General features: G+C 31.7%; 1 protein-coding gene across 1 annotated transcript; it reads right to left on the minus strand.

Annotated features, from left to right (window-relative positions):
• Positions 1-16,652: 16,652 nt before the first annotated feature.
• Positions 16,653-20,317, minus strand: LOC134250243 (fibroleukin-like). Its single transcript, XM_062732598.1, has 5 exons — positions 19,981-20,317; positions 19,278-19,429; positions 19,013-19,109; positions 18,486-18,653; positions 16,653-16,915 (listed from the first exon to the last, which is right to left on the minus strand). Exons 1-5 carry the CDS (start codon positions 20,315-20,317, stop codon positions 16,653-16,655), a joined length of 1,017 nt encoding a protein of 338 aa, XP_062588582.1.
• Between the last annotated feature and the right edge of the window lie 2,587 nt (positions 20,318-22,904).

Consider the following 22,904-nt stretch of genomic DNA (forward strand, 5'->3'; position numbering starts at 1 on the left):
AGGATCTGGTACAACTTTTCCACCAGCTAAATCGTTGCCTAGCAACAAAGAAATGCCTGGAACAGGAAGAGTAGGTCGAACACCTACGATAACAGGTCCAGTAACTAAATCTGACTTCAAACTAATTCTATGCAGGGGAACATCAATGACGCCTAGCTCCACACCCTGTAATAAAACTGACCCACCAGTAGAAGTCTGCTCAGACAAAGGAAGCACGCCCTCTAACAATAACGTCTGTGCAGCACCAGTATCTCTCAAAATCTGGACAGGTTTTATTTCGCTAGAGTCACCGAGTGAAACAAATCCCTGAGACATAAAGGGCTTATAATCCTCCATAGAATCAATAGAACTGGACTGTGAACCCTGGACATCAGGAGTGTCAGAACAAATCGAAACTAAGGCTTCTCTATCACCTTTAAATGCCGCACAAGCATGTGGTTGAGTTTTGTCAAAATCATATTTTCTCTTAAGTTTAAAGCATTCACTGATCAGATGACCCTTTTTCTTACAATAACTACAAGTAGGAAGCGACCCTATTCCAGATGATCCTTCAAAACGTCCTGGACCGGACTTAGAACCACCTTGGGATGGAGACTGGGAACTTGTAAAAGACTGAGACCCTGAACCACTCTTTTTATATGTGTCTGAATTTGTAGAATTACTGCTAGTCTGAGATCTTGATACAAACACTACTGGACGAAAAAAGTGCTGAGAATCCCAAATTTTACTGATAATGTTTGATAATTACTGATACGGTGCTGTTGTTGCTGATAAATACTGATATTTACTGTTATTATTACTGTTGTTGCTGATAATTTTTGTTGTTTCTGATAAATACTGATAATTACTGTTGCCTTTTACTGTTGAGTCTGATAAATACTGATAAATACTGTTGATGTACTGTCGTTGCTGAGAATTGCTGATAATTACTGTTGAGGTACTGTCGATGCTGAGTTTTACTGATAATTACTGTGATCATTGTTTTTAACCTGGTAATTGGTTTAAAATAAAACAGAGGGCTATATAAACCTTCAATTATTACTTCTTTTACTTGAATTATCATGACAAAATTTTCATATTTCTTTAAATATTCTGCTTCTGACAAAATTACATGACTATGTATGTATGCTGATCTCAATTTCTACATTACGTTTGTGAAAATTTTGACAATAATCAAATGAATTATTAATAAAATGAATATATAGAAATAGAATTAATAAAAAAAAATTAACTGCAGAAAAAAATGGAATTTTACTTTTGCATAAGATCTTATTGAAAAATAAACTGTAAATAAAAAGAAAATTATGCTAGCTTAAAAAAGACCCATCGCCGCCTTTCCCGACTCCAAGAAAATTATGTAGGGAGATCGGTGATCTTTTTTTTCAATAATAAGAAAAAAGTTCTTAATGGATGGAAAAAAATCGGGATAAAAAAGTTTCCTGCAGGTTAGAAAAGTTGGATTTGTTCCGTTTTCACTAGTTCAACTGGTCGAGTTTGGACAACTTGTTGTATTTGAAGGCCTTTTTTCTCGAAAACAATTATATTTATCTTTTAAATGTTCAGTTTTATGGTCTCTTTTTGTCGAAATATTTGAAAACTTGCTCGAAAATAAGAAATTTTATTCGTTTAAAAAGTAACTAAGAGGTGAAAACAGGTTTGAATATGTTCAATCTGTGGGCACTGATTTTAATTAATAATTTATTTATTTATTCATTTATTTGAATGTCATGTAGACGTTTGTAGATCGTCCAAGAATTAAACTCCTCCACATGTACATATGTACAAGTACACACTGTATGCATGTGGAACCGGCAAATGGGGCGAACTGATTAAAAATTAGAGGTTAAGAATCCCTAGTGCAAAGATACATGTGTTTAGTTTGTCTCTTAAAATTTAAAAACAAAATCATTTTTTATTGAATCAATTAATTTTTTTTTATTTGATTTTATGGAATGGGAAATAAGAACTGAAATGAGACTTAATTTAATATGTTACTATTAGTATATGATCAAATTGATCGATTTTAATTTTGCTTGGTAAAACGTTGAAAGGAAAACACCTTTAAATTGATTTCAATTGATCAGAAATCGGTGATCGACCTGTGATATAGCTGTATTGTGTACATGTCTTCAGCCCCGGGGTAGAACGGGGTACAGCTTGTATATTCCATGCAAATTGTAGTGGTCAGCGTAACAATGGGTACTAATTACCTATTGTTCTTCGTCTACGGCTACCGGTGTTATCAATAAACAAACTACCTACACTGTACATGTACTCGCTACTTTGGAACAATCTTAAAGTTTATGGTCGCACGAAAAAAAATTCCGTATTATTGAATTTGATGACGAATAAAATTTATAGAAAAAAATATTTAGAATAGAACACTTTGGTACTATAATAAAAAAATAGATATATACATGTACATGTACATCATGTACGTTGTACAGACTTATATTAATTATTATTTCAATTCTCAAAGATCTATCTGTCTTCAGTATTTAATTTCATTTTTTAGTTTTACGCATATTTCTGCAGTCAATCAATCATTTATTTGAATCTTTTTACCATTTTACATTAGTATACATAGACCACAAAAACATATAAAATGTAGGTGATTTTATACATAATAGTAGGTCTAAAAGGCATGCGCGAATAAGGAATAAGAAACTAAACAAAAAAATTGTGTAGGTTGCTATAAATGCGAAGTAAGGGAATTTAGGCCGGGGGGTATATTTTGTTTATCAGATAAAAGAATATCCCGGGGGTGGTGGTCTCATGTATTTTCAATTCTGAATCTCTGCTAACGATGGTTTGGGACCGGTAAATACGTAGACGAGTAATTGACTTCACTTTTAATAAAAAAAAGTGTGCAAAATATACAATCATAGATACTAAGACAAAGATTGTTTAGTGAAACACTTTTTTGAAATAATATTAGCATTAATTGTTCACAATTCAGATGCAGTGAAGCTCCACTTCGCTTAATCTGAGAAAAAAAAACCTTAAATGTATTGATTTTGAATGTCAGAAACATGACGTTGTGTGTCGCACTCATGAATAAATGTTATAATTACTTCAGTTGTGAATTTTGTATAGTTCATTGCAATTGATTCTCTAAAATAATTTTGTTCTTGCATATAAAAAATTCGATAAGTATAATATCATAACTTGCATGACTTTTAAAACACACAACTAAAGAACAGACCTTGTCCTATCGGCTATCACTTAATTGTAAACAGTATTTCACCCCCTCCTTTTTGTGCTACAATCAAGTAAAATCATATAACTAAGCACCAAGTCTGTACTGTTCGTTTATACAAAGGTCTCGGACAAAAATGGAATTAAAAAAATATAATCTCTGCACAAAATTCTAATTTTACAAAAACGCATACCGTAACGATATCCCTATGGCAGAATGTACTAATAATTGACCCGATTCTAAAACGAAAGTAGAACTTAAATTACACGTGGTTGACATATATGTTCCAGAACAACAAGCACAAAGTTTGCATTAATGGAAAAAGTTAATTCAAGTTCTGATTTATTTTATTTTGTTTTCTAACTGACTGACCGCATATAACATGTTTAAGGAGTGGCGCATAATATTAGAAGCCATATGCCCATAGACTTAAAACTGTATACAATGAAAAAAGAATTAGCCTAAAGAAAGACGTGTATTTCATTGACTGAAAATCTCACTGCATAAGATTTATGTCATGTAGTGTACAATACTTAAGCCTTAACAATTAATTTAAAAGAGAGAGTGAGAGAGAGAGAGAGAGAGAGAAAGCGACACAATGATATAAAATTCGCAGGGAGAACATCGGAGAACTAGAGCGCGCTGTCTACATAATATATATATACAAAAAAAAAATAATTAAAGATGCTTCAATTTAATTATTTAACCCTGTCACATTCTTCTATAAAATAACAAAGTGTACGCTTCAGGACTAGATTTTATGACAAATATTTAATACTGTCTTGTTAAAATGAGAGCTTAATTTAAAAGTAAATGGAAAGGGGGGGTGTTTTCAACTTAAAGTGCTCATGCATTTTCAGTTCTCCAAACGGTAAAATAAATAGATTTTTACAACCATTGACTGTATTGAAGTATTAAAGATACCCACAAAAAGCTTTTGATGACAGTACACATACATGTGAGAAAAAAATATGAGATGAGATTTTTTTAACCTCTATGAACAAAAATTAAACTTTTTAAAAAAGTACTTGGGAAGAAAAAACCACTGCAAATACAACAGAATAATTTTCCTCAGATAATGTTATCTACGTGTAAGGAGAAATTTAAAGAAAAAACATGAATATTTTTGAAAGTTTATGTTAACATTATGGTCTAAAACTAATTATAATGAAATTAAAAGCTGAAAACTGAAAACAAATTAATAAAACGTGACTTTTTTATTTAGAATAATTTATTTTGTAATTGACTGTAATGAATTTGTTAAAATACTTAAAAAAAAAAAAAAACAAATAATCATTTCTCAGGCTATTTTCATCCATTCCCAGGTTAAAAACAACGACCTCAGTAACTATCAGTAAATCTCAGCATCGACAGTACCTCAACAGTAATTATCAGCAATTCTCAGCAACGACAGTACCTCAACAAGTTTCTTAGATCTAAACCAGTGATCGACTAAATCTTCTTTCTCTCGTGAAAATTCAACAAATGTTTGATTATCAAACTTTCTATACTTTCTGAACTTTTGTCTATACGCTTCAGGTACTAATTCATATGCTTTTAATATTGCTGCTTTGACCTTCTCATAGTCTGAACTTTCAGCTACTCCTAGTGCAGAGTATACCTCAGCTGCTTTGCCAACCAGTACACTTTGTAACATTGTTGACCAAACGTGTTGTGGCCATTTAAGATTTTCTGCGACTTTCTCGAATTGGGGAAAATACTTGTCTACAGATTGTTCTTGAAATTTCGGAACTAACCTAATATTTTTTGCTGCATCAAATTCATTCTTGACAAAGGAGGGTTCTGGTTTCTGCTGTAATCTTAATTTCTCTAACTCAAAGTGCTCTTGTCTTTCTAATTTGTCTAATTCAAATTTCCGTTCACGCTCTCGTTCTTCTCTTTCTCTTTCTCTTTCTCTGTCTCTTTCTCGCTCTTCTCTTTCTAATTTTTCTCTTTCTAATCGCATTTTCTCTAACTCTAATTGAAACTGATATTCTGCCATTTTGTAAGAGCCTAACTCTGTTTTAACTGTATATTCTGGAAGATCGTATTTTTCAAAGATGTTTTCTTCTACTAGTTTGTTTGCAACCTTAATTCTAATGTCTTGCTTTCTCTGAGAGGATTTAACATCTAACCCAAAATGCAAACCTAATGCGATCAAGTCATCCTTTTTTAACGTATCAAAAACCTGAACACTTGGCGAACTAAGAAAGTTTGTGACCGAAAATACCATGTTGATTTTTGCTGGCTTATAGTCAAATTTAACAATTTAATTAACAGAATTCTGACAATGAACTGCAAAAGTGCAAGAAATTCTTGATCCCGGACGAGCCCCCAATTCTGTTGTGGGTCAGAATAACCCTAAATGCCAGCAAAGATCAATCACACAGTTTTAACTTAACAATAAATTCTCTAAATATCAATAAATCAGCTGGCATTGACTTTATTGGGCCGCGTCTTCTAAAAGTCGCATCCAAATATATATGTAAACCTTTAACTCATCTTATTAATGCTAGCATAGTAAGTGGTATTTTCCCGACAAATTTAAAACAAGCCAAAGTAACACCTATATTTAAGAAAGGTGACAAAGCTGACCCAAATAATTATCGACCCATTTCTATTTTACCAACTATATCTAAACTGATAGAAAAACATGTAGCTAAGCTAATACAAAACTTCACTAATGAATTTGATCTACTAACACAATCCCAGTCGGGATTTAGGGAACTCCATTCTTGTCAAACTTCACTTACAAAACTAACAGAAAGTTGGCTTAATGCAATGGATTGTGGTGAACTAATCGGCATTACATTTATAGATTTTAGTAAAGCTTTTGATTTGGTGAATCACTATATTCTTCTAGAGAAATTAAATCATTACAAATTTGATCAAACAGCTATAAAATGGTTTAAGTCATATCTTTACGACAGGACCCAGTGTGTTAAATTTGGAACATGTGTCTCCAATATTCAACCCGTCACAGCAGGAGTGCCACAAGGGTCAATTCTGAGCCCTCTTTTATTTTTATTGTACATAAATGACCTTCCATTACATGTAAACAATTCAAATATTGATATGTTTGCTGATGATGTTACTCTGTATTCAAATAATCAAAATGCACGATGTTTAGAAAATACGCTAAATGCAGATCTTTGTGAGATTGAAAAATGGTGTGTTCAAAATCAAATGGTTTTAAATGTAGATAAAACAAAATGTATGTTAATGGGAACAAAGCAAAGAAAATCAAAATTAGATAATCCAAATTTACAACTTTATGCCTCAGACAAAACAATTGAAATTGTTGAAACTGGAAAAATTCTTGGTGTACATATTGATGATAAGTTACAGTATGCAAATCATATTGACTCAGTTTGTAAAACGGTTAATTATAAGTTATTTACGCTTCGTAGGATTAAGAAATTTCTCCCTCTTCATACCAGGAAACTTTATTACAATGCTTATATTTTACCATCTATTAACTATTGTTTGACTGTTTGGGGTAATGCCCCCAAGCAGGACATGGACAGACTATTTAAATTACAGAAAAGGGCAGCAAGGATTATCCTTGATGCAAGTCCTGATTCTTCTTCTAAACCACTGTTTGAGAAACTTGGGTGGTTAACAGTTTATGAACTAGTTGATCTATACAAATACATATTATTATACAAAATTTTCAGTGGAATGACTCCCGAATATCTTCGTAATTTATTTGAATTTCAGTCTTCAACTTCTTATAACCTGCGATCCGAAACTAATTATGATCTTAGATTACCAAAATTTCGTACAAACTTATTCAAGACCTCTTTTCAGTATTCAGGTGTACATCTGTGGAATAAACTTCCCCAACAAATTAGATTCTCTCATTCTCTACAAACATTCAAGCGTAATGTGGAAAATTACATTATCAGCTGTCGTACAATCATTTAAGCATAATAAGAGTTCAATACCGTATATTGTACTGTTATTGTTAAGATGTGTCTGTATTTGAACACTCTATTCATAATTCAGTGATTGTAATTCTCAAACCTATATAATATGTACTAAATTGTATGTGAATATGATGAATTGTATCTTGATGACGTGTATATATTTTGAATTTGATATATGTACATATATATAGAGGGCCCTGGGGAAGAATAGTGCATGCACTAACCAGGTTACCTTCTTTAAATAAAGTTTTATTATTATTATTATTATTATAATTTATTTACAGTAATATACAAATCATTAAGTACAAACTTAGCAAAAATCTAAAAATACATACATCAGAGTGTCCGTTGCTGCACACAATGTCCCAGTGAAAATATATCCCAGTTGTAACTCAATGGTGCTCATACGACAAGAGTATATCTATGCATCGAATTGACAGGGTATTTATACAGTAATATAAATCTAGAATATTCTAGAAGTTGTAACTACATGATATTCCTGGAAAGTCCTGGACATGAATAAAGTTCAAGAATGTTCTAGAAAAAATGACCGAACATGTTGACCACTCTGAAATGTTCAAGAAACTTAATGTTACTAATAATATACATGATGAAATAATACAAATACAACACACCTCACAACAACAAAAACTGTATATTAAGATTCACTGACCATCTGATGTGAGAGATAACTCCTACATTAATAAGTGTTTGTTTATTGTTTGTTTGTTTGTCTGTTACATTCAAATGCCTTGTATTACATTAACAGAAACTGTATTATATTAACAGGAATTCTATTACATTAACTTGAACTCTATTACATTAACAGAAACTCTATTACATGAACAGGAAAACTATCACATTAACAGAAACTCAAACACTTTAACAGGAACTCTACCACAATAATAGGAACTCTATTACATAAAGAAGATATCTATTTTATGAACATGAACTCTATCGCATTACCAGGAACTCGATAAGATTGCTCAGAAGGAATGGGAATTTGAGGCTGAGAAGAAAAATATTGCAAGTACATGTATTAAGGTTCAATAACCCCCTGATAGGAGAGAAGACTCTTACTTAAATAAGTGTTTGTTGTTCTTTTCTTGATCTAGTAAAAATGTAAATTTTGTCAGTTTGTGAATAATTTATTTAAAAAATAATGGAAAGGGTAAAGTTTATGTAGAGAATAGGATAGATCAGGTACTAGAAAAAGCTTTTCTCACAATGAATGAGATACGATTTGTTAAAAATTTTCCTCTCAAATAAAGTAATTCAAGGTTGTTGTTTTTTCTTCGATATCGATTGTCGGCATGTGCGTTGCTCTTTGAAAAACAGCAATATCAGAAGGATACCGAGATAACAAACAATATTCAACATCCAGAAAACAAAGCAAAAAAAGGAGCATAGCAAACACGGACCTTCGAAACATCACAGGTGGGAACAGGTGCCTTGGAATGACCAGCTGAAAAAAAAAATTAAAATTGTTTACTATGGACAAAATATTGCTCATTTGAAAATGATAAACAAATTGTTTCAGGTTACAATGCATTTTCTACATATTGGAATTAGTGCATCATATCTTCAAATGGATATTTTATTTTTATTTTATTTTTTTAACCTGCCATTTTTTTGGGGTGAGGGGGGGGGGGAGGAGGTGTGAATCTTGAGACTGAAGTGTTTGGAAAGTTAAAACTTTTTAAAACTGAATGATGAAAGTAAACCTTAATTTTCTAAGATTTCCTTTTCCCTTTTTTCGGGAGGGGGGGGGGGGTCATCTCAAATGATGTAAAATTTTACAATTGAACTCTATGGGAAAATGTTGGAAATGCGCCAAATAATTACATTTTCCATATTTTTTTTTCTATTTCTGCCCTAGAAAGTTCTTTTTCATTCAAGAAGATAGAAGGCATAGCTAAAAGTCACAAAATTGTGTAATTTAGAAAAATGACCATCTAGCTTCGTCTAGGAATTAATTACTAAGTTTATTTTTTCAATGTCCAATACCTCTTAATTTGTCACTTCAATGAATGAATACACATCAGTGCAGATGAATCATTGGCGCATGAAATAAATAATCTGCACCAAGTCATGCGCACTTGATAAGACTCGGCCTCATTAAATATCTACGCAGGAAATATATCAACAGAATACACAAAACTCACTGAAAGGCTGCAAACAGAACTCTGCATTGTGTAGTGTTTAGAGCATCCTTAAGGCTAGACATCTACCATTTAGTTTCTGTTCAGTGACACATATGGACATTACAAAAAATATTCATAATCAAAAGTTCATAAAACAATACGATATAGGTGTAGAGCAATTATAGAATAATTACACTGACCTCACAGTTATCTAAATGATATACTAGTAGTTAAATTAATTTAGAAAGTAGTCAAGATCATACAAAAAATTTTGCGTTCCTGACCTCTGTTTCGTGTCCTTGACATTATCTTGTACATGTAAGATTCCTCTAGGTTCCTTGCCACACAAGAAAGCTAATCTGACCACGCCTCCAGGATTCGCCATTACGTTTTCGTCACTTCCAGGAGCGGGAATGGGCGCATGGGTGTAGACCTTTGTTCCGAAGTTCACCATCCTTGGTGTTTATGAAGGACTTATTCACACTGTAGACAAGAAGGAGGATTTTTATTCATGGCAGGTAAAATCACGCAAAGAATAAAACAAAATGAAAACGAAATGAAGTTGCATATTTTAGTTACATATTCCTAGTCCCCTGTCGGTGAAACCCGATGGACTAAAGGTTGACTCTGCTTTGGTCCCCCGCCTGTCCGTCTGTATATTTGTCTAGCTATCCGTCCGTCTGTTCAACTTGCACTTTTCCTCCTACATGTAAACCATAGACATGTAAACCCTGGCAAATTTTGATCTGATTTTATGTATGTAAGTTGCCGATCTAGTTTTCATTCTGTTACGCTTCAATGATTCTTGCATTTTTCTAAACACTTCCAGACATTGAGCTTATTTCTGGTGTATGTTGCTTGACGTTGATGAGTTATAGATCTTTTTTTTTTTTATTTTTGTTAAACTTTAATGATTTCTGAAAAAAATTCAAGTTTAGAGGGAACAAGATTACACTCACCTGTAGGGGACTGGTATTGCTAATAGAACACTCTCACAACGCTTCATTTTTTAGATTCTTTTAATCCCTAAATATTCATTACCTCAAAGTAATTTTGATCAACATGGATATGATTGTCATCAAGTATAAAATATATAACATATTCTGAACTAAAATTCATTCTTAACCATTAGGATCGTATTGTTTTCAAAGGTAGATAAACAGGGTAAATATGGTACTTACAACATAGATTCAGAAGATCCGGCCTGTAGAAACTGGTTACGATTCGTCAATTCTCCCGCCAAATATCAACAGAAAAATGTCGTTCCTATCACGTGCGAGAGCATCATCTTCTATATGACGTCACATGACGTATAGCCGGGTGAAGAGCTTCTGGTCTGGTGTGGGGATGGATATGGGAGGTTTTAGGCGTAAACCACATACATCCGGGTAATTGAACAATACATTTTATGGTTTAATGTTTCCATCTGGGTATTTAAACAATTTACTTATGAAATAACTTGACCATATACAATGTGGCCATTAAAACATTTTTATACCCACATGAACGAAGTTTCGGGGGTTTATAGTTTTTGTGGTGTCCGTCCCTCCCTCCCTCTCTCCCTCTCTCTCTCTCTCTCTCTCTCTCTCTCTCTCTCTCTCTCTCTCTCTCTCTTTGTGTGTCTCTCTGTATGTTTGTCCGTTTGTACGCAAAAACTTTAATAATGCCCATAGCTTTCGATTCAGTTGAGCTATAACTATTATATTTCACACGTGTATTCTTTGTGTCAAGACCTTTCTTAGGGTACCACATTACTTGACATTTTGACCTTGACCTATGAGTTTGATCTAGTTTTACACAAAAATTCCAAACTATTAGCTTTGTCATATTATTGGAACAGTGGATACCAAGATTGTTATATTTTACATATAATTCACATATTTATTTTTTTAAAGAAACTTTTCATTGGATACCAACAACTTTGACCTTGGAGGTTTTAGTACTTGCTTTAGCTTGGCCATAACGTTTGAACGATAAGGACAAGACCTTTTATTTGATATTAAAAACCTTGACCCTTTGACTTTGACCTTGGAGTTTGACATATTTTTACACAAAAAATCCAAACTTTTACTTTGGACCTAATTCTTAAACGGAAGCTACTAGGAATATCATATTCTAAACATCAATTCTTTGTGACAAGAGCTTTCTATTGAAACTACTAGTTTTGACATTTTGACTTTAGATATTTACGTATTAACAAGAAAACTTTCAATTTGGCCATAACTTTTGAATTGTAAGGTTTAGGTCTTTCAATCTTAATTTATGTAGTCATTGTGTGAAAACCTTTCATTGGATAACACTTTTAACACCTTGACTTTGACCTTGGTTTTTGACCTACTATTAAAAACGCTTACCTTGGCCGTAACCAAGGGTGGTGCAAGGGTTTTCTATGTCAGATTTGTATTTTATGGAAAGGCCTTACTTTAGTTACCAACGTATTTGATCTGCATTTGAGAAAGCTTAACCTTCGCTATGTTGCCATATGGCGGCATCGGTGTTTCACAGACACATTTTGTTATTACATGCTGTCGATTCTTAGGAGGTTTTAAGGCGTAAACCCCATAAACCTGGCTATATATGTAAGCAACTTATTCATAACATGCTTTCATTTTTATCCCAAGCGTACATTAACAAAAAAAATATTTTTTGTCAAATTTCTCTAATTTGTATTTGATCAAAACATTGATACTCTTACATCAGAAATTATGCACATCATATTTAATCTCCTTTGATAAAAAAGTTAAATTGTTATTTTATTTATTTATTTTTTTGTTTGCTTTCTACAAACCTGATTTTGAAGTTTAAATAAAAAACTGCACATTAAATCTGGAAAATATATTTCTGCAGTATATTAAAATTGTTTATTTCTAATTTCACCCATAAACATTATATTCCTTTGTTATTCAAATTGAAATATTTGCATATCCACTGCTCTTTCCCACTATGAACATGCAGCCAGCAACTGCGTTCATAAAGCTATAGACGCAACTGCTTCTGCTATGAGTGCAATTGCTCTAGCTCACTCGTGTAGAACAAGTTCTACTACACATATATATATATATCGTGTTGAGAAGTATATATATATATATATATATATATATATATATATATATATATATATATATATATATATATATATATATATATATATATATATATGAAGTGTTTCGTAAAAGCACTATAAATAATTTTTTAATAATATTTCTTTGAAAAAAAAAAAGGAATTCAGAACAATTTAAAATTTAATTTTGGTCAATGTATTTAATTGTAATATAAAACTTTTTAAAAATTGAATAGAACTCCATATTTTTATTTTTTCGTATCATGCATACTTGCACAAAGAACGATAACTCTTCACACTTGGGTAATAACATTCAGAAAGAGATCTAGATCTATATCTTTTTCAAGAAAAAAAAATAAGAAAAAATACCACAAAAAAAAAAATCACAGAAAAGCATACTGGAGTAATGATCATTATAAAAGCATTCTCATATTTATAATAGTGTTAAATTACTTATTTTTGTCAGATGATTTCAATAACGTTGATCGATGACGTCACGACTGCATCAAAACAAAAATTAAGATAATGTTATGACGGCGCTGCTTGGATCCAGATAACTGTGTTTGAGAGGGAAATACTTTATAAATTGTGATTTATTAGAGAAAAGGAGTATTGTTCAGGTGTACTGATTTTAAAGCCGTATGGTTTTCTTTACTGAAGACAGAAGAAGCTGCGTCCTTATCTAAGTCAGGATTTCCTCTGATATTCTTGAAAACATCAAAGAATGCAAATATAAGTAATAAACAACGATTATTTAGTGAACATGGCGTAATGAATAGCAATAGCTCTGCTGGCATATTTTCCATGATGCGCTAGCGCGCATCATGGAATATGCCAGCAGAGCAATTGCTATTCATAACACCATGTTCACTAAATAACGTTGTTTATTTCTTAAATAAAGTTTGTCCTAGGTTTGCTCATGCTCGTTAGAAACTATTCTATTGTTACACATACCACTACGCAAGAAAAGAGAATACTTTCCCTTCAAATGTCTACTGAATTTGGATCAAATTTTATAATTTTTAGAGCATGCGGAATGTAAAGCAACAACTCATATTGTATCGGCGATGTTTCAAACTTGAGGATGAAATAATTTTTTTCTTGTCCTTTTCTGCAGAAGTTGATCACAACGGTTCATTTGCATTTTGTGCCAATGTTTTGACATTTGACGACAATGACAGATTCAATTTTGATAGCTGGACACCAGTGACGTATCAGAACTGGAATCCTACCGATGAGGGCGAGACAGCTGTTGACCCAATCTTTGGCCTCTTTTTAACATCATAATGACGACAGGTGGTGCCGGGTGACTGAGAGAAACTACACGTACTATACAGGAGAAGACGGACTAAAACTTCCCTTTATTTGTGAGGATTCTCCATTTTATTTGGAGCATGAAGAGTGTTCTGTAACATAATGATTCATTCTCTCTAAATTAAAATAAACATTTGCAATCATTATCTTTTGTTATATAATTTCATTTTATAATTAAGCATGGTGTATAAAGTTCTAAATCATTAAATGGAGTATTCTTAAGTTAACGTTGAATCGTATTTTCGTCTCCTCGGAAGTCATCTAGATTTATCCTCGGATTGTATATTCGTCTCCTCGGAAGAGATCTAGGTTTATCCTCATGTTTTAAATAAACTATAAATAGCATATACACAAAGACAGACAGTGCATTATATTGTTTCGTTATTTTCCCAAGGAAACTGACTCGGATCTCCCCTCATCATACAAACAAACATTTTAGCGCAAAGTGTTGTTTTTATAATTTCTATCCGTAATCCAAAAAATAAGGGGCAAATATATTTTCCTAGGACAGTCGGTCCAGTTGTCTGTTTGTGATTTTTTTCCTGATTTATCTGTAAGTGGGGAAATCAATTAGCCCTGACTACAGCTTTTAATTGGTTTGAGCTATGCATTTCATATTTCACAGGTTTTTTTTTCTTTAGTTTGACGGTCAGTTTGGAATTTGTAATTTGAGCCTTTGTCATATAAACTATGGCTATAATATTTCACTGGTGTATTCAACGTGTAAAAACTTTTCCTAGGGTAAAAGTATTTTTGACTTTTACCTTTATGTTTGACTCACTTTTAAAGAAATTTTCAAATTTTTAAGCTTAGCTTAGCTATTACACGGTTAAATCAAGTGATATCATACTCCTCACGCTTATATTTTGATAAGACCTTCTCTTTAGTACAAACAGTAATGACCTTTAACCTTGATCTTAAGGATTTAACCTACTTTTCAAAAACGTTAACTTTGGACGTATTTACTGAATATTTAGTGGTAGGGGTTAACTATTTTACCGGTTCATTTCTTGTGGTAAGAGCTTCTCTTGTATACCAATATTTTCTTTTTATTCTTTATCCTTTTATTTGGACATCAGACTTTTACCTTTTTTTGAAAAACTTTGGTAATAACTTTTGAATGGTTGATTTCGTGACTTTAATATTTCCCCTGTGAATTCTTTCTGAAATTCTTTCGGGCATCATAAATATTGACTCGCTGACCTTTTCCAGTTTGACCTACTTTTGGAAATCTCTAACTTTGGTCATAATTGCTGAACTGTTGCTGCTTTTACGGTGTTTTATTTTAGAAGGTAGACTCATTGTGAGGAACGCTTTTTTTGTACTAAAACTTCTTTTATATTGACCTTGGTGTTTGACCTACAAACGTCAACATGTATCATAAACCTCTTTGTTTCACAAACTTTTCTTGAATTTTTATCATTAGCTCCTAAAACTTATCCTATTGATTTAATAACAAATTTCAAGTTGTAGTCTATCAAAATTTTGGATATACTACTACATGTATATAAACCATCGTATACATATTGCATAAAAGAGAATGACTTGTCACACACATTGAATCATTTTTTTAAAGATGTAGTCTCATAATTACAAAAGTTTTTGCAAACATATTGCTTGCTTTTTATTTGCAAAGGCAGTTGCAAATATAAGATAACATCTTTCAAACACAATGAATCAGTGCTAAATTTTTTCTAACTCCTTGTCTTGTTTTGCAATTTTTATTTTTTTTTTCTAACTTACTTGAATTATCTCTAACCTAAATAACAATAAATTTACATGATCTCAAATTTTGCTTTTAACGCTTGTGACGTCAGAATAAAACGCATATTACACATGTAACCTTTTGACCCCCGATCTGTATTAGGGTTTTTTGAAATAAAAAAAAAACACAGTAAAAAATTACAGTATCGATGTAAGTCTGCTATAACGTATTTTGTGCATTCAAGAGCAGAAAGCTCTTTTATTAATGACTATTTGTAGCAATAGAAGATATTGATCTTCAGAAAATATGATTTTTTTTTTTACTTTAAGCTCATAATATAGTATCATGGAGAATCTAGTATCTTTGCGTTTCTTGCAACACCTAAAATTCAAGCTATCTAAATTTATTCATGGTATAATTAGATTTGTGGAAAGAAATATTCAGTACGGCTCACTTTAACATTTTAGCTTATTTTCTCCATGATATTAAAAATAACAATATTTTCAATTAAAGTGGTTTCAAGTATATTAATGGATAATTGAATGCTCATCAATTAAAAATACTGTATGGATGAAAAAAGATGGGGATATTTTTTTAGAGAAGTATAATCTTATATGTATTGTATCACAAAATATGACCATCCTATGATTTAAAAAAAATATCTTAACATCTTTATTACAATGACACTTGTCTTATCCGACATGCACGGGGAACAGATTAAAAATATATGTGTTGGAATAAACAACGTGTAGTATTGCAGTGTGTAAAGATCATTGAGATAAGTATAAATGACAAATGAAATTAAATGGTTGAAATCACAGTAAAGAGTATTGCATGTGTCGGATGAAACAGGTTCCACTGTAATAGGTTTAACAATAAAGTAATCTTCATCCTAATTCTACATCCATTTATCTCCATTTATCAGTGTTTGGAAAAAAAGAACGAAATATTTCTATTTTCAAATTTATTACAACACATATAAAGTACATCTTTAACTGAATATATTCAGTATCGCTTTACAGTGCAGTTCAATCCCCCTTCTTTTACTGTTTGTTACTTGATGTTAAATGTTTAAAAAAAGAACTCAGCGATAAAAAATGATTTAAAATCGTCTCTTGAGGGTTTCCACAATCCATGGATGATCTTTCGTCTGTTAAAAAAAAATATTAAAACTTCACAGATACATGTATAATAGCATATTTTTGTATTGAAAAAAAAAAAACAAAACCTTTATAACTGAAATTTTCACAGTAATACAAAAATAAAAAAAACTGTTATATTAAGATTTAATGATGTTAACCTAGCGACGCCTGATCATCATGAGAGTTTCTTTTATCTGTGTACTATCATTCACTGTAGGATACCATGGTTTGTACCAGGACTCCGGGTACCACTGTCCGTTAAGGAAGGCGTAGGTACACCAGTTGAACCACCAGCCTCCTCTATGGTAACTGTCAGCAGCACAATGACCACCACTAAATCTGTCATTGTCTCTGTTTGGGGTACTAAAGTACATCCCAGACAGATCTAGGGAAGGATTACCTGTATCTAACATGGAGTCTCCTGTAAAATTGAATAAAAGGAATCACATAGATAATGAATTTATATATATTTTTAATCTAATTGTCAATAATAATACTAAGGCACATCTAAGATAAACAGCTTTATTACATTTTTACCCATGAAATACTGTAATTTATTCATTGAATAAAAATGATATCCTGTCACAGTGTGAAAGGATATCAAAATGATATCCTGTCACAGTGTGACGAATATCAAAAGTGCGGGAAAACTCTCGATTTCCTTTCTCAAAACGAAGATTGCTGTAAAAATATCTTCCTTGACCTAATATAAAATAGATGGAAATAAATAAACCATTCTGATAGCGAATAAAAGTGTCAAAATTATCAAAAATATGTTGTCAAATTCAGGTTTACAGTGTTTTTACCTCTCTTAGCTATGACGTCTCAACCGCTCAATTATGACGTCACGAGTGCATGAATGTATAACAAAAAAGACAGAGGCAAAGGAAAAATCAAAGACTTTTTTTTAATGTAATAAACTGAAAAATTCAATGTTTTGTAGTTGAATATGGAATTTATTTCACTCATGAGACAGGATTTTTTTATATTTTCACTCGTGCTTCGCACTCGTGAAAATATCAAAAATCCTGTCCCACTGGTGAAATAAATTCCATATTTAACTACAAAACATTGAATATCCTCTATTTATGTGATGGAAAGAGTGATAATATTTATTTAGTTTAGTCCTTGAATCCCCGGTGTCTATCATACTGGCACCTGCAGATTTAGAAAAACAAAATATAACAGAGATAATAATTATTAATTTACATCACATTAATTTTAATACTGAAGTACGTCTGAGATACGCAGTTTAAAGTGTTGTTTCTTGTAAAGAGAGATAAAAATAATACAAGACAAAAAAACACTACACAATTCACATAGCATCCTTTCTAGTGTAACAATAAACAACAGACGTGTTACACTTTTAAGCATGGTTTTATTGGGGGGGGGGGGGATAAAGGTCACTGGAAATTTAAGAAAGCATCACAAAATGATATTTTAATATTTTTCCGAGACCGTGTCGCTAAACAGGTATAACATGCAATACTAAGTAAATCATTAATAACGAGATAAAATATGGTGCATCTGTGAATGTTATAAGATGGTAAATTTCATAATGAATAAATGTAAATGTGAAACGTGTTGAGGTCTTTTAAGTTTGACTTTTTAAGCTTTTTTAATTTGAATAATTATCCGATCAAAATTTTTTTATCATCAAATTTTTGCAAACCTTAAGACATTTTAGATTAATGACGCACTGTAAAGTTCCTACTCCGTAGTAGTTAAAAATGTGAATCATTGAAAATCAGACTAACATGCTCTGTAAACTTTTTCCGTATCAGTTAAAATGTGAATTATCAAAAATTATCAGGATTATTCTGAAATACTAAATATGTTTAATTTGCGTGGAATCAAAAACGTAAACAGAATATAAACAAAACCCACATCTCTCTTTTTTTAATAACTTAACTGTCAATACAGAAAAGTATACTTATGATGATATACGTAATTTAAATCCAATTTGAAGAACTTAACTTAAACACACAGACCTAAAGTTCCATTGACAGGTCCTGCAAGAAAGAGTTGATATTTTCCTGCTTCGTCGGAGACAGAGAAACCGCCGTACATTTCATACAGCATTGTACCATTCTGGAGAGTGATGGACACATACAAGGATGAGGTGTTTTCTTTCGTTAATTTATGGATTACGTCATTCCCTGTATTAAGATATATTTATAATCATCTGAAAAGTTCATCGAATACAATTAATTCTTTTAAAATCTATATGAATCTACCGTAATGAAAAATCAGATTATTTCCCATAGCTGTAGACAATATTGCTAAATTTGGTCTCATTAGAAAATGCTGCTAAATGATATTCTTCATTTCTTTTTTTTTTTTGTTATTTGAGATATCAATAAAACACGATATCTGAATATCATAGAACACGCATTACCTGGTCTTAACTTTAGATCTTTATTACGCATTATAATTTTTTGCTTGCCACAAGAATTTTTTTTTATCTTAAAACTTTGAAGGAATAAAAAATTCGAATTTGAAACCGATTTACACTTACCTATCCAGTAATCCTGTTCTGGGGCACCAAATCCATTCTTATAGTCCGTCCAGTTCCTGTCAAAACTCACGGATCCGTCTACGCGTTTCTGAATGGCCTTCAAAAATTAACATACATTTCATTTCAATTTATTGCTTCGAACAATCATAGGATCCATATGTTTTGATATAAACTACAATACAATCCTACAATCCCTAAAACCACAAAAACAAGGTGTGTTATATGTTATATTAAGTACTTTTAATTAAAAGGGTAAACGACCTACCGTCCATCCACCGCCCATCGTGGTCAGATCGCAGTAGACACTTATTGGAATGGTTAATGTACTGTAGGGGTATATATGATACACCCCTGTAGTAGTTTGTCCTTCTTCACAAAGATCTTCACAATCTTTAGGCATGGCAGACAAAACACAATCTTAAAAAAAATTCCGGGATCATATCATGTATATGTACAAGAGGTGAGTGGATAATAATGCCTGCATGATATATAAATGTTAATTGTGGAAACAAAAATGTACAATGCGTATTATGTTAAACCGTTCCTCATTATCTAAAAATCATTTTTGTTTACTTATTGAAACAAATTAAATACAATCATTTTCAGTACTCTGTTGATTGAAAGATATGTATAAGATGAATATATTCTTAGATAAGATGATATACAATTAGACACTGAAACGAATGTTGACAAATGTAGTAAAATCATGATATTTTATGCATGATACAATGTATGTGAAATTGAACATTTCGTAGATTCTTAGGTCGATACAATAACCATGATTTCCAACACCGTCTATATCGTATCAAACTTGATAAAAAAAAAATCGTGCCCTCTCGAGAAGGACCGAAAAAAAATCAAAAGAAGGTAAGAGAATGAAAAAAAGAAGCTAAGAGAATGAAAAAAAGCTAAGAGAATGAAAAAAAAAAAAAAGCTAAGAGAATGAAAAAAAAATCAAATATACATACCGTTATCCGAGTAGTATCTCCACCCTGCCTCCTCAGACAGTTCAGACGTTAATCTTTTCTTGTGGGTACGGCATTTCTTCATTTTAGGATTAAAACCAAAAAAGACGCACTCCCTTTGACAGGTTGCGGCGCACTCAGTTAACGATTGAGCATTATTTTCACCTAAAAGGTCATTGTTTGACTTCTTATCATCAAATTCAAGTTTCGCTGCATATCTCTGAGAAATAATGGTAGCTTTAGATAAAGCTAAGAAGCCTACAATTAAAGTGAAAACCAAATGATTGCTCATTTTTGGTGTTGCGTAAAAATCTGCCGCGTTCTCGTGAATCCGTGACATTCTGCTAAATGGTCTTTCAACAGCAAGATGTATATATCGTACCATAATCAATGTCTGAAAAGCGATTGGCTAACTGTTACGTATTCTATATTTCACTATTGTTTAAGTATCGATTTTATCGAAGTTCATATGAATTGTCATGAATTTTCATAAACGTTTATTTTCAAATTGCAATTTGAAATTTAACAATGAAAGGTGTTCTGTTTCTAATTTAGTTAATGCCTGTTATGTTATGATGGTGGTCAATGTTTTTGTGTTAGGTATCTTTTATATATGTAATTTTGATATATATATTCCTACATCAACTCAAACTGAATGAAATTGGAAATCAGCAATTTTGTAAAATTCAAAGCGAAAAATTATCTAACTCTAAGACATTATTACGAATTTATTGATTTACTTCAACTTTGATATTTAAGCCTCTAAATGTTAATGTAATACTATAAATCATCATTATTATATTTACTTTTGAGTCTTTTAAAAGACGTACATTTGTAAGATACAAATATCAGGGAACTCTATAAGAATAATTTTAAGCGTGTTAAAACTTTTAAAAAAATGAAAAGTACTTATGATAGATTTTCAAAAAGAATCGTAATACGTTGTTAAAATGACATAGGAGTAAAGACCTGAGGGGGGGGGGGGTTAACCATTATACAGACAGTGGTAATTTTGATTTACCTTTTTTGTTGATATGCCCCGCCCAACCCACACACACACTTTCGATTTAACCCCCCCCCCACTTTTAATTTGCTTCCGACGCCCTTGAATGAGACCCAGATTGGTGAATTTTTTTAAGGAAAGGAAATAATGTAAGTTGTAAAACATATTTCCGAATCCTGTTTATAATATCTACTGTGTATTCATGATGTCTAATTTCAATGACATAGAGTTAAAGCTAAAATGGTGAATAGCTAATGTTGCACATGAATCGCACACTTATTAGTTTAACTTAAAAAAGGCAAGTGGTCCTTGGGCTTGTTGAAATAATGCTTAATCTGCACATAGACAAATAAAAAAAAAATTGGGTGTAATGTTAAAGCCTTCAGTTAACAAGTCTGGTGTAATGTTCTTTAACCAGATGATGAAAATAAAGATTAAGCGTCATGCTATCGTCTTTATGAAACTCTAACATCACATATTTTCGAGGTTTGAGAAAAATGTATTCGTTTATGAGGACTTGATTTCATGGTTATAGAATTGTTTAATAGTAATTTAGTAGGAGAAATGATATTATGATAGACATATATTCATGGGTCTTTTATTTTATACCTTAAGAACCACGAAAATAAATACCGCACAGAAAATAGTGAATTCACAGTTGTTCACTAGATAAGAAAGACGTAATGAAAAAATGTACACATGCAATTTTAAAAGCAGTTACAGCATAAAACTGGCAGAAATGCTGCCTTAAGTAAAAACGTCAACTGTGACAGGTCAAGTTGGATGCAGGTAATAATTAAAAAGAAATATTTTCTTGTTTGAAATATCTTGAAATAAACTTGATTGTCAATACATTTTAGCATACGCAAGCAACTTTTTTTGCGGTTAATATCACTGTATGTATAAAGTTGCCGTGAATAGAAAACTGTTTTACATTAATGGTCTGAAACTTTCATTTTTTCCGATGAGGCATATTTTTCGTTATGCTAGATTACAGAAAGTAACTTTAAAACACTGCTAAGTTTTTAATACAGAAGACAGTCGAACAGATGAGAACTAATGTTATCATTTTGTACCATTTCTGTCAAATTTAGGAAGTACAAAGGTTACATGATTGAGTTTTTTTTCTGTAAGTCAAGGCAAGGCAAAGAACTGCGTGCAAAAGGACGAAAAAAAAGTCGGCTGCCACTGAAAGAAACCATTAAAAACGACAGGAGAACTATTACAATCCATCAGCCAGAGATGGTTTGTGAGTTTTCAGTATTAAATCCTTAAGTAAAAAGCCAGGGTTTTTGCAGGGATCGTGTGACCAAAAGAGAATCATATACTATAGAATGTTTTTTTTTTTGATAAATTATACATTATAAATTACACACAGTCTTTAAGATACAGATTAGTCTCATATGTATTATAGAATATAATGAAATAAATACATAACACGTATGAAGTTATTGCATAAATACTATATAAAATCAACAAGAAAACTGTGATGTATCCATCAGTTGTAAAAACATAAAGTAAACAATTCCTGGAAATAATACCCCATACCTACGACGAAAATTTGCTCATGTTTAAAAATTTACATATAAGTAAAACTACATAGGTAAGTAAAAGTTAATTTGCTATGCGTTCAGACGAGAGTTATGTACAGTAAGTTAATCCTCACATATTGATAAAGATTAAGGAGATGAACAGATTCAGAATTTTGAAGTTTTATAGAAAAGGCTTTTTCCTTTCTGTTTGAGTATAAGACTAATCTTTAAGACCAACTTTTAAATCTTCCTCACTGATTCCTTGGTACAACTTAATTAGTGACTTGAGGGAGAAAGAATAGTATAAAAATTAAACTCGAAGAAGCAGAACGTAATAAAATTATCAACATGTGCTGCAAGATTGACATGGGAAATTTGTATTGCAAATTTAT

The sequence above is a fragment of the Saccostrea cucullata genome, unplaced genomic scaffold (genome assembly GCF_032062105.1).
Source record: "Saccostrea cucullata isolate Sc308-1 unplaced genomic scaffold, CSIRO_AGI_Scuc_v1 ctg1601, whole genome shotgun sequence".
In the NCBI taxonomy this organism is placed as follows: Eukaryota; Metazoa; Mollusca; class Bivalvia; order Ostreida; family Ostreidae; genus Saccostrea; species Saccostrea cuccullata.

Excerpts from the sequence above, each read along its gene's own strand:
- LOC134250243 (XM_062732598.1), bottom strand. The coding sequence starts at position 20,317 with ATGTCACGGATTCACGAGAACGCGGCAGATTTTTACGCAACACCAAAA. Across the intron at positions 19,430-19,980 it reads GAGATACTACTCGGATAACG|ATTGTGTTTTGTCTGCCATG; the intron begins GTATGTATATTT and ends ATTTTTTTTAAG. Across the intron at positions 18,654-19,012 it reads AGAACAGGATTACTGGATAG|GGAATGACGTAATCCATAAA; the intron begins GTAAGTGTAAAT and ends ATCTTAATACAG.